The sequence below is a fragment of the Gavialis gangeticus genome, unplaced genomic scaffold (genome assembly GCF_001723915.1).
Source record: "Gavialis gangeticus isolate Ggan-Ray unplaced genomic scaffold, GavGan_comp1, whole genome shotgun sequence".
Classification (NCBI taxonomy): domain Eukaryota; kingdom Metazoa; phylum Chordata; order Crocodylia; family Gavialidae; genus Gavialis; species Gavialis gangeticus.
Window position 1 is genome coordinate 5,056,475 of NW_017729006.1, and position 12,999 is coordinate 5,069,473.

A 12,999-nucleotide genomic window follows, 5' to 3' on the forward strand; every position below is an offset into this window, starting at 1 on the left:
ACCATGTCATGAACTATATTTTAATATACCTTTGGCTACTTCATCTGTACTCTTCCCACTCCATCTGCTCACCTAACAGGATTACTGCTAGGATCTGGAATAGACTTCCCAAGGAAGTGGTGCAGTCCCCTACCTTGGAAGTCTTCAAGAGGAGACTGGACAGACACCTTGCTGGGATCATTTGATCTCAGCAGTATTCCTGCCCAGAGCAGGGGGGTTGCTCTTGATGATCTTTCAAGGTCCCTTCCAGCCCTTAATTTCTGTGATTCTATAATTCATGCATTTAAACATTACATATGTGTTTGGGGATAGAGGATGTGTGTATGATAGCAGAATTTGGTCCTGTCATGACTTTCTTTACTACATCTTAAATTTTATAGGCCACAGTGCTTGGGTCCTTGTGGGGCCTGAATTTTTATAGCTGTGTTTAGTGGAAGATATAACAGCCAATGATTAATGTACTAACATTTTTTTCCATATTTTTTTGTTTTGTAGCAGTTGAAACTCAGAGCACCAGTTCTGAGGAACTTGTTCCAAGCCCACCGTCTCCACTTCCTCCCCCACGTGTTTACAAGCCGTGTTTTGTCTGTCAAGACAAGTCATCTGGATATCACTATGGCGTCAGTGCTTGTGAGGGATGTAAGGTGAGTAGTTAAACCTCACTCACCCATTTTGTTTGAAAGCACTGCATTTCCTTTTTAGAGATGAGCTGAGCAGATCAGGCTGAGATGGGAATGGATGTCCAAAGACGGGGCAGGCTGCCTACTTAAAACGTATCTAACCTGTGACAAAAAGCCATGCAAGTGGCTCTTGTTCCTGAAACAGCCTCTCCTTATAATTCCTATAACAGTATTTCTGGCAGAGATGTCAGCAAGGATTGGCTGACATGAGGGAGAGAATCAAAAGTACATCTTTTTTAGAGTGGTACTTCAGGAATAATGTAAAAACGCATGACGACTCCTCTTAATTCACTGTGTCCTTTGGTATGCACTGAAGGATTCATCTTTTGTTCTTAGTTCAGCCTTTTATGTAGTATACTGCCTCTAGTGTGTTTAGAAGTGTGCAGTTTGGATAATGATCTGATCATTCCCTTAATACAGTGTGTTTGAGCTCTTGGGGGTTGGCTGTACCCTCAAATTCATCCATGATCAGGTGGGCTTTGGGTGTGGATCACAAACAAAGCAGAATGGCAGCTACAAAATAAATTTGACACTGTGTGTAAGGTAGAAGGCCGGATATATTTGGTAGGTGTTTTTTGGCACGGTGATTGTCAAAATTTTAATTGACTATCCATAACATCATGCTGATAAATCCACGGTATCCAGGTTTGGAATTCTAGAGTATATACTCACAGAGACTGAGCATGTATTGGAGGAGCTGTGTCAGCTGAGCCCCATCTGTACATTTCTTTGTCTGTATGGGAGTATGTAGAACAGTTAGAGGACCATTGTATAACATGAAAAAAGAAAAAGTGGGTAAATTAAATGGGTTTTGTTTAGAAATACGTCATGGAAAATTGTGAAGAAGAGATGACTAAGCTGTGGATTTACAGTTTTGGGTTTATTGCTGTTCAGCGTATACTATACAGTAGCTATTTTTTACATGGTGGGAAGGAATGAAGAGCAGAAGTCTTGTCAGTTTTAATAATGTACTTCAAAATCTTGCTTGGTAGTCTACATGATTATGCATGCACCAACCCATACAAACACGCACAACAAAGCTAATTTTAGTATGTTTTTAAAATCAATATTCTATTCACATCCTGCCAGATTATTAATAGACAGTAGGGAAACAACAATAAATTGGTTGTATGGATTGTGGTACATGCTGCCATGCAAAATATTTTGAGTTCCTAGTGGATGGTTGTTACACAGAGCTTTCTGCAGGGGCATGCAGTATCTCACAGTATGAGGTTTTAGTACAGAAAAAGAGACATTGGTGTGAGATAACACACTTTGGTTACTATTCTGTTCTCTGTTAACAGAGTTGTTATGTTACAGCATTAAGTTACAGTATGTTGGTGTAATGAATGTTGTAAAAATGATGAACTATCCCTATCCTATTAAAACATCTTTATTTATACAGCACCTAGCATTGTGGAGTCCTGGTCCCTACTTACCGACTGTCTAGTGATACCAAAAAATAAGAATGATGATTTAGTAACTTAGAAGTGGATATCTTAGATTAATTGAGGTGAAATATTGGACTTATTTCTATTGTGTCAGTCACTTGTACGTTACATGTCAATTTTGGCATTTCTCATGTGCAAGCAGACTCCTGTGCCTCTATAGATCCTCTTTGATTTGTACTGTTGCACATAATAACATAAGAAACACCATACTGGGTCAAACCAATGGTCCATCTAGCCCAGTATCTTGTCTCTAACAGTGTCAAGAATGGATGCTTAAGAGGGAGAATATATGAATATTCCTGTTCCTGTCATATCATCCCTGGTATTCATCAGCAATGGTTTTGAGGTGCCAGAAGACACAAGCCCAGACTGCTCTGTTTATTAACTATTAATGGATCTGTCATTCCTGAATTTGTCTAGTCTGTTTTTGAACCTGGCTATACTGTCTGTCTCTGCAACGTCCTGCATTAATGAGTTCCACAAGTTTAACTATGGACTACATAAAAAAGTACTTTCTCATTTTTAATTTTAAGCCTCTCTCCTGCTAATTTCAGTGGGTGCCTCCTTAGTTCTAGTATTTTGGGACTTGATGAATAACAGAAGAATCCTAATGGTTTTTAGTCTCTCTTAGTATGGTTATACTCCATACCCCTGATCAACTTATTTGTCGTTTTCTGTTCCTTTTCTAATTCTACTACATCCTTTGTGAGATGCAAAGATAGTGATTTTAGTGTTTGCTCACATGCAGGAAGTTATCAATCTAAGCCTGATTTCTCCCCCTCCCCCTTCTCCCCAGTATTAAAAACGTGTCAAGGCGTTTGAAAGATTTTATTTAAATTCAGTAGTATTTTAGGGTCTCGTTCCAGTTCTTAGATTATGCAGGATACCATCACTGTGTCCTCAAGTAGCATAGGATTTTAGTAGCCACTGGGCTACTGAAATTTCAGTGTCTCTTAGAAAAAAAAATCTAATATGCTGTACATATCTAATTTCACTAAATTGCAGATCTAATCATTGTCATGTCCCCTGCTCATGAAAGTGTAATTGTGAGTGTAGTAGAGCACTCATATGTTCCTAAGATTTCATTGGTTTTTTTGCCCAGCATATTATAGGACTTCTTATTGGCACACTGCAAAGCATTATCACACATAATTGAAATAAATTCACTCTTGTCAAAATAGATGGGTGTCCATTTTGTAATGCAGTAATCATTGTTTTAAAAAAATTAAGTCTGCTTTCCTAACTACTTTGCAAAATTTGGTTATTCAGCACTTAAATGCCACAGTGATAGGTGAAAAAATGTAATATAAGTATATATAGATGTGTGTGTTATTCAATGATGATTAAAACTTGTCTGATGAGAAAGTTATACTCAGACTACTAGTAGGCAATTGGTACTAACAGTCATAGGTAACTGTGAATCTTCTAGACTGATGACAATGATCTTTCCTCTTATTAAATAGTTTTACCCCATCCTCAACAATGTTTTAGGCTCCTTTGACACCAGGTGATCCATTCTGTTCCTTAACCTTTGCTCTCTTGCTGTTGTATCTCCACTTTGTGCTCTTATATCATTGAATATGTCCAGGGAAAATCAGCCAACTTGGTAGTCCATCTTTTTAATCACCTTTCTCATTGTAACTCACTCCTAGGATGTTGTTTTCACCAACATGTCCTCCAACCTCCTTCATAAACCCTTTTTCTAGCTTTCTTCTTCACAGCAGCTTCCTACCCAGCTGTTTCATGGAGTAAAACAGGGGTGACCATCCTTCAGCATACATGCCTGTGTGTGTAGCACATGCCAGATTGGTGAGGGGACAGGGAGCACAGTGGCAGATAAGAAAGGAAGTAGACAGAAAAGCAGCAGATCAGGCAAAGAGCAGAAAGCAGAGCAGCAAAGTAGGCAGGTGAGGATATCAGAGTGGCTCTTCGGAAGGGTGTATGGTTAATTTGTGGCATGTCTACCAACACAGTTGGCTTACACTGGAGTAAAACAGTCATTCTGTACCAATATAACCTCTGCTTTTCCTTTCCCCTCCTTAATTTACGCGTATTTCTAGCTCCCCTCTCTTCCCTCCTATTCCTTGTGTATTCCCTATTCTCTCTGCCATTAACGTTCTCATTTTATCTTATGCTTCTTCATCTCCTGCTATCTTTAGTTCCTCCTCCCTTTTCTTTGTCTATTTTTTTGCTGACTGGCTCATTTTCCACTGCAGTCTTTTCTCCCAGTCTTGTTAAAAAAAATAAATAAATCCATCCCTGAATCCAGTTCCCCTCTCTAAAGAGGGGTCTGTCCTTTTCTTTCCTTTGTTTCTTTGTCTCCAGAATGTTGGTAGTGCTGGGTGCTCATTCTCTATTGGCTTCCTTTCCTTTCCTTTGTCCTCATTCATCTGGCTTCCTACTTTCTATTCCACCAGAGCATCAGTTACTAATAAACTCCTACTATCTCAGTCAGAAGAGCAGTTCTCAGCCCTAGATCTGTTAACTTCTTTAGACCTGGTGAATACTCTCCTTTACTACCTTCCCAGTCTTGGTTGGCATAACTGTAATTCCGGTTCTCCATCTGCCTTCCTAATTGCTTGTTCAGTGCCTCTTTAAATGGCTCCTCTTTTCTTTTCTGCTGTGGTCTCTTGGGCTAAGTACAGGCAGTCAAAAAGTCTGAGGCTGAATTGATTCAATCTTTGCAAGCTAGTTTAACATGCATAGATTGAACTGATAAGCAAGTGAACAAACATTCACTTTTGATTCTAGAAATGTAGCCACATGCCTGCAGTGGCCCAGGCTAGAAGCTGGGAGGTGCTAGAGCATGCCTCCTTGCTGGGCTGGAGCAGACAGCTTGGGTCAAGGCTAGCCCCCACCCTGTGAGAGTGGGTTTGTGGGGGAGGAGCAAAGCACCCTGGGATGCTGTGTGTTAATTTGGATTTGGAGGGGTCTGGGACAGAAGATCAATAAACCAACTCACCACAAATCAGTTAAGTCTGATACTACATCCATCCCAGTTTATCTTAAACTGGCTTTGGCCATTTTGAAAGTGGTTTATATGCACTGAACTTGTGTTGTGTTACAGATTTGAACCAGTTTCCAATCACTTATACTGGCTTATATGTAATTTCTGTCCCTAGCCTTGGAGTTATGTTCTTGTTCCTCTTTTCTTGCCTGTAGATGGTTTTATTTCTTCCTATGGTTTCAGCTACCTCTTCTCCATGAATGATTCCCAATTTCTGCCATCCTTATATTTGACCTTGCCCGTGTCGTCATTCCATTTGTTTCTCACATATCTTCTTGGTATACCTCAGTCTTTTGAAAACAACTATAATACTTTTCCATTTTCAGACTCTAGTTTTTCAGATAACTCTTTTTCAGAGAGTGCCATCCTTTCAGCATTTTCTGAAGATAAGAACTCTTTTAAATCACTCAGTTTGGACACTCAAAATTACCAGTGATTTGGTTGTTTAAGTCTTGACTTTGTAAGTGGCTGCAAGAGACAGAGCTATGGGATCTGCATTACATCTTGTCTATCCTTTTTCTGTTGTAACCTCATAACAAATTGATGAGGAATATTCCAGAGCTAGCTGATTTTTTTTTTTTATGTATGAAATAATATATACACTAAAGCAGATGTATATACAGATTTCATGTTCATCATGTAAGTTCTCCTAATTAAGTAAACTGCATAGAATTTCAGAAGCGGCTTTTGGAATTTACTGGGGTGTTTCATGACCTTTAATTAGCAGAATCTTTTAAAAAACTTTTTTTGCCCTCATCTCTAGATGTTGCTAGATAACATGCTAAGAAATTCCTTACAAAATGAGCAACTCTGATCTGTCCAGCTGGTGCACATGGGCACAAGGCTCAAAAAAAGCTCAGCTCTTTGATACTGACTTTCCTCTTCATTGTAGCAAGGTCTGCAGAAAGGAGGACTGAATGTAGTGGGCTGCTTTCCCAAACAATGTCAGCATTGTGTTCATCAAGAGGAGAAACTGGTGCTCTGGCAGATTCTGCAGTCTGCTAAAGCCTTTTCCCTTGTTCTGAGTATTTAAAAGACAACATTTCTTTGCTGGCAATACTGCCTGGATTCTGACACAAATTTGGCAGGCAGCAAAGTTGCCTAAAGCAGTTTAAGGGGTAGGGGGCAGGGGGTGGAAGAGTAGCTTGTAAAATGTATAAAAGAGATTCCCCCCTCCCCCGCTTTTTTTTGTAGTACGGTGTCAACAATTTGTTTGTGTAGTCTGCCTCTTGTTAAGGTTAATGGAGAAAATATAAATACGTCTAATTCAGTGCTGAGTGTTTCCCAAGCCATTTTGTATCTTAAGAGCATCTTCCCTCCTTTAGTTTTCATACGAAGCTTCATCCAATACAGAGGTCATCGCATTAGAAAGGTAGCATCATCAATTTCTAGCGAACTCTAGCCATGGAAATATTACACCTGCTTCTTTGGCTCTATCCGAAGACCCAAACGAGTATTTTTATTGCAGAGGTCAGACTTTAAGCACTACAGAGAAGAGGCATTAATATATACAGTGTAGTAGGACTGTAATTTTGCAGGACCAACTCTTATGAAGACAAGATAAGGAACACCTGAGGGACAAGGAAGAAAGAAATATAGAGAAAATTAAACAGGTCTTGCTTTGTCCCCGTTTGTTGATTCATGTTGAGTTCCAGCTGACTAGAAAAAATTGTTGCTTTGTAACCCTCCTGGGGTTGAGTACAGATTCATAACGGCCTCCACGAATATGTCATTGTAGACCCAAGAATCTAATAGAGTGTTTCTTTTTACAGAATGATGTCCTGCAAGACAGATGCCATTTTCTTTTGATAAACGTTCCTTTTGCCTTTTAAATCACATCGGGCCCAAGTCTCTTTTACACTAAATCCCCATTAAACAGTCCTGGCAGTTTGAAGTGTTCTTGAAGCGGTGGATGCATGTGATACATAAATACCACCTCCAGCTGTAATTTAACTACATAGAAACTCATGTAAAGGCCTTTTTTTTACACCAGGTTGGTGTAAGAAGAGGTTGAATGTCAATGGGAATCTGGACTATTAAATTCTCTCAAACCAGGTAACTTGTGGTTGTTATACACAACATGCGCAAAAAAGAAGGAAAAGTGAAAAGAAAAAGTGATGCTAGAAAATGTATAAAATTAATATCTCATATGTTTGTTTGGGTTTAGAAAACGCCAGAAAAAATCACCTTAAAAAATAACTTAAAGTTTAAAATGTTTCTAGTGAACTTTAAAACAATCAAGTGGAGGAAGCTGATCTGAAGTATACCAAATTAAGGCAGAACACCGTGTGGGTGTGCGCGCACTTCTAAAGGCTTCTACCTGCTTAAAAGAAAATACAGATAAGGTTGAATGACCAAGGTCTATTTTTCTCCACTTAAATTAAATTAGTAAGTGACAGTGGCAGCAGTACAAATGCATGGTGTCATTCAGGCACAGCAATGGAAAAAAAATATCCTTCAAATCATTGACATTTCTCTTAGTTAAATCAAGCAATGTTTCTCTAAACTTTTGAGAAAAATAGAGAATTATGTTTTGGGTTATGTTTCTGAATACTACTAGTGTAATCTAAGGATGTGGCTACATGAACCGTTTCCAGCAAGGTAAGCCAGGGTATGAATTTACAGCAAGTTAACCACTCCATAAATGCTGGTACACATACTCTTACCCCATGGGTTGTATGAAGTATCTTACCCTTCAAAGGCATTTACTGCTGGGTAAGAGTTTTTAGTCAGGAGCTATCCTGATATAGCTGATGTTGTAAATTCACTCCTCATAGCAGTTTACCTGGTTCATCCTTGCTTACCTGCTCTTAGCTTATTGTGTTGCCATAACCTTGAACTGGGGATTTTTCACAATGTGAAATACTTTCTGCAAACAAGTGGCTTAGAAAAATGCTACAAGCAGGGAAATGTTAAATACATTGTGATTCAAATGCAGTACTGAGGTCTATGCAAACTGGTGGCATAAGCTGTTTTTTGAATAATTTGAATAGTCCTGGTGTGATTCCCATGTCTTTCTTCATACTGGCTGCCAAGGGAGATCTGATTTTGTGTTCTGGTTCCTTGAGATACCAGACTTTAAAGTCACAGAAAATGGAAGTCAGTAATCTCATTAAAATTTAGTACATTGACTTCAACAAGTCTCAGGGTACATATTCCCTTATTTTTATCTTTGTTTGCAAGAGAAAACTTTTCTCAAATGTTGAATTTCTTCAGTATAATTTTTTGAGCAATAGAAGGCATATTTCAAATAAAATGTTTCTAATGAGAGCAGATAAAAATATAGCATATCAAAAATAAAAAAGCCAGTCTGATGTGCTTCATGACTTTTTTTATTTAAAAATATCTTGCCAGTTTGCATCATGAAAATTTCATTTCTGACAACGAACACTAGTAAAATAAAAATGCTCAACATTCATCTGAATGCCAAATATGCTTTTCAAAGCTATGGGGTACTATTGTAAGATACTGTAGGGCAAACAGCATTAAAGTAAGCGATAGAGTATACCTGTGCAGCCCAGCTACACTGAGGTTTTACAGTGGTATAAATATGCCAATACAAATATCTTGTAAGAGGTACATCCCTAAAAAATGCTGCTGTTCTGGTCGGTAAAGCAGGTGCAGCACAGGCATATGCAGTGAAAATTTCCCACCCTGCCTTGCCACTGTTTTATTCCTAGCTGAAGGGATTGTTTCTACCTCTCTACTTATAAGCGTGTCTGTTGTAATCATTACCAATCAATTATTTCTGGTACTGTCCACAGTGCTACACAAAATGTGTGAATGATCCCAATGATCCTAACTCCTTGTGAGTGTGAAACATCCTCTAGGCCACTTTCCCCTCTCCTTCACCTGCCACTAACTGTTGTGCTTTGTTTAGTGATGAATTAGAACAGAGGTTCCCAAACTTTTTCTTGTTGTGTGCCCCCTTCCGGATTTACCAGATGCCCACATACCCCTACCAGCACACGCTTTATATTTCAGCCCCTTCATTGCCAACTGTTATAATGAAAATTAAATTCACCACTACACAACTTCTCCCGCATATCCCCAGAGATGTCTTGTGCACCCCCAGAGGTACACATACCAGTTTTCAAACTGTTAAATTAGAGAACTGCGGTTCAATCTAGATCAGTAAAGAATGCATGGTTTGCATCAATTAAAACACAGAGAGATACTTAAATTATATGCACACATGCAAATCTGCAACAGCATACTAGCAAATGCCATCTGAAGCAAGTGAACTTAGTTTAAAATCTCCTGAGACTTCTTATATGATTTTTATGTAATTGATTCTGGACCATGGGGGGACTTTATATTTTTACTAAAGACATGTTCTAGGTACATCATTCAGATTAGTATTGTGTTACTTCTGCGCTCTTCCGCCTTTGGGGGCATAATGCTACTCTTTTCCCAAGCACTCAGTTCCCATTGAAATCGGTGAGGGATGATGCCATTGTTTAATAGCAGTATGTGGCCTTTAATTGTTGCTCTTAGTTCGAAGATCTGTATGAACATAAATTTCTGAGTGTAATTCCAAAGCTGCCACGCTGGAAAAAAATGTATAGTTTTTAGTTGTATTTAGTGTTTTGCAATATGAGCTTGAAAAGCTTACAGCAATTGGTCAACGAATGAGGAAACTTGAGTGCTTAAACAAGGCTTTCAGAAATCCTAATGATATTCATTATGGTTTGTAGATGGTATACTAAGAATGACAATGTAGTTGCAAGCATGCTGTACAGCTAGCTTAATTTTTCTCTCATATTCTACTATGCATTGATGCCTATACCTCTCTTGTACTTTTACTATATTGGCCATATAGAGAATTAAATTATAAGTAGAAAATAATCCATAAAAAAGCTATTCAGACCATCAATGTATTAGAATTAGATTTGATGGCCAGCTGGGTACATGGTAAAGTGCCTCTGGTTTATTCCAGGGTCTTTTCTAGTGCTGACTAAGTTGCTGAGTTCACTTCAGAATGAGTATTGACATGGATGTTAATGAGATGGTTGGGGAAACTGTTCTGTTGGCACTGAGCCATTATTGTTTTCCTCATAGTGGTTTCAGATTTTAGAAAATGTGTTTAGAGATTTTATGATTAGCGCGTTTTAGGAATTAATTACATGACTGAAAATTTTATGAATGCACAACAATTGAACTTATTTGTTGCCTAGACCTGCCTGCCTACACACTAAGTGTATCCAGATGCTTTTTACTTTTCATTTGACTAGATACATTCTGAGGAATATACCTCTCCCTTGTTTTGGTGCCTCTGGTTATCTGTCAGTCATTAGGTCCTTGCCAGCCACTGAGCAGTCAGCTTCCCAGGGTGCATAAATTTTCTGATTTGCCTAAGAATGTGACCTTATGCTGCTCTCTGTGCTCATTGACTGACCTACTAATAGAAACAGAAGCTCTTTTTAATCCCAAATGAAATGTTCCTTTGAGGGCATCTCCTAAAGAGGCATTTTCTTGTTTCCTATGGAATAGGAGTGCCATTTCATATGTGTGTGTCCTATAACTGCTCAGCTCCACTATACCGCACTTAAACAGCTGATGAAACTTCAGTTTCAGAAGACAACTCAAGGTGCAGACAGAAGCGCAGCTCCCCAGTCTAACTCATGGCACTTTGCAGAAAGTGCCATGAGTTAAACCGATCCTCCCGACCCCACAGACATTAGCTGTTGGGTCGGCGGGGGAGGGGAGGATCAAGCTCCAATTTGGAGCTGATCTAGGGAGAGAGCTTGCATCCCTGTAGCCTCTTTTAGCTCTGCCCCGATCTCCTGGCCCCTGGTGCTGTCTCAGAATGGGAAGGGGAGAAGGCAGGGGAAGGAAATCCATTCTGGGGTTCCCCCAGCCTGTGCTGGGGGTTGTGGATTAGAGTCCCTCACCTTGGGGGTGAGGAGTGGGGATCCAATCCACCTGCCCCACTCTCCAGTACCAGCTGGGCAACCCCCAGAACCAGCTCCCTCCATTCCTTTCCCCACCTCCTATTCTGAAAACAGTGCCAGGAGCAGGGCTGGGCACCACCAGCCCAGCCCTGCTCCTAGCACACACTGAGACAAGTTAATGAAAGTACTCTGTTTTAGAATGCCTTAATCTGAAACCTCATATAATGGGGGTTCAGATTGTCATGGAATCAGGCCCTTTTAAAGTACTCTGCAGGTGTGCACTTGTGTTACGTCATGGCTGTAGAGTGCTTTCAGGGGCCAGATCGGGTGAAAATTGTCACTTTTCTCTGTGCCTGCAGTGGCACTAATTTCCTGGTATATACTTTTCCTGGCTATTCCCCTGTTTATTCTGTAAAACGCATTCTGTGAAACCCCATTAAAAGAATAGCTAATCATTCAGAAGTCACAAATATGGAAATTGAGATAACTCCCACCAGCTTCTCTCCTCATATTTGTTTTTGGATGGTCATTAACTGAATTATTATTTACTGTTTTTCCAAAAAAAAATACAGCCTTCAATGTACATGGACAGCATGCTGTCATGGCACAGTTTTCCAGTGTCATGCAGAATCCATTGTAAACCACTTATGCACATGAGGTGTGTTCACTCTACAGCAAAACCATACAATCTCTGGATCTTCAGCCCTGTAACTTCTCCCTAATTATTATTTTACACACAGAACATCAAGGGAAAAGTTGAAACAGGGCATCAGACTTTGCTCATGCTGAGTACATGTGTCTTGTCTAGTTTCCAGTCTTTCACTTATCTAAGCCCCTAATGAACTTCCACTTCCTCACAGGGACGTCCCAGCCAAGCCTAACTACCACAAGGAGTGAACAATATCTGGATTATATAACAAAGGCTGTTTAGACAATGGTGAAGTCCTTTCCTGTTCAATATATAAGGGTTCAAGTCCTTTTCAGTAAGGAAGTTGAATGGGAGGTGCTGGGGGCCTGGCTCTTACTTCCAATAATATAAACATGTGGGTGTAGCATTCCTAGTGTCCTACAGCCCTTGTGCATCAAAGCTGGTCACCCACTCTGCTTTGCTCATTATTCCTCCTCTGACCCTCTTGATTGAAACAGCTCCTCCTCATATGCATTGTAGGCTCTTCCTCACTACTAGCTTGGGTGCCTTATTCTCTCTGAAGTGCTGTTTGTGTGCAAATTACAGCAGAGGGCCAGCTCTGCTGTCAGTAAGGTTTAGAATCCCTTTGGCTGTGTCCAGATGAGTGTGGCCATGCATTATGTGGTGCCACAGACACATCTGCTGCGCCACGTACCACACATTCATCTCTTCTCCACACTGCAAGGAAGCTCTACTACCTAGATATCCAGAGGTCAAAAAAAACATGCAAAAAAACCCCAGGTGGAATGACGCATGCAGGGACAGCACATGCCGCTGAAAACTGGAACCTGACCAGCCAGATCCACACACCAGCTGCCAGCCAGGGTCTGAGCATCGCCACTGCTGCAACCCCAGGAAGCCCCCAGGACCCCAGGTAAGGCTGCTGGGGCCCTCTGGGGGGCCCTGCAGTCAGTGCTGTATTGGCCCCGCCTCAGCCGCCATGTGTCACCACTGCCGAGTGCTGCCGGCTCTGGCTGCTCGCCACCCTCCCGCCCACTCCACCAGCTCTGGCAGCGTGCCACCCCTCCCTCCTGGGCCCCGCACACCCCTAGTGATGGCTCTGCACAGAACCCATCATCCTTTTGAGAACAAGCGCAGAGAAGTACATTCAAGAAAGAGGTCAGGATAGGTGCCAGCCAAATACTTAGGAACAGAGTAAATTGCACTATGTATGTGTAGATGGAGTAGCTGGAAGGATAGAGTGGGCTGTTCTCAGTGGCGGCAGATGACAGAACAAGGAGCAACGGTCACAAGTTGTAGCAACAGAGGTTTAAGTTGG

General features: G+C 40.6%; 1 protein-coding gene across 2 annotated transcripts in view; it reads left to right on the forward strand.

Moving 5' to 3' along the window:
• RARB (retinoic acid receptor beta) overlaps nucleotides 1–12,999 on the forward strand; it is a 387,901-nt gene that overhangs the window by 266,074 nt on the left and 108,828 nt on the right. For both annotated transcript variants that reach the window (XM_019508768.1, XM_019508769.1), the window contains one exon: nucleotides 496–644. In XM_019508768.1, the coding sequence (XP_019364313.1) occupies nucleotides 496–644 (149 nt within the window). The remainder of the gene's footprint in view (nucleotides 1–495; nucleotides 645–12,999) is intronic.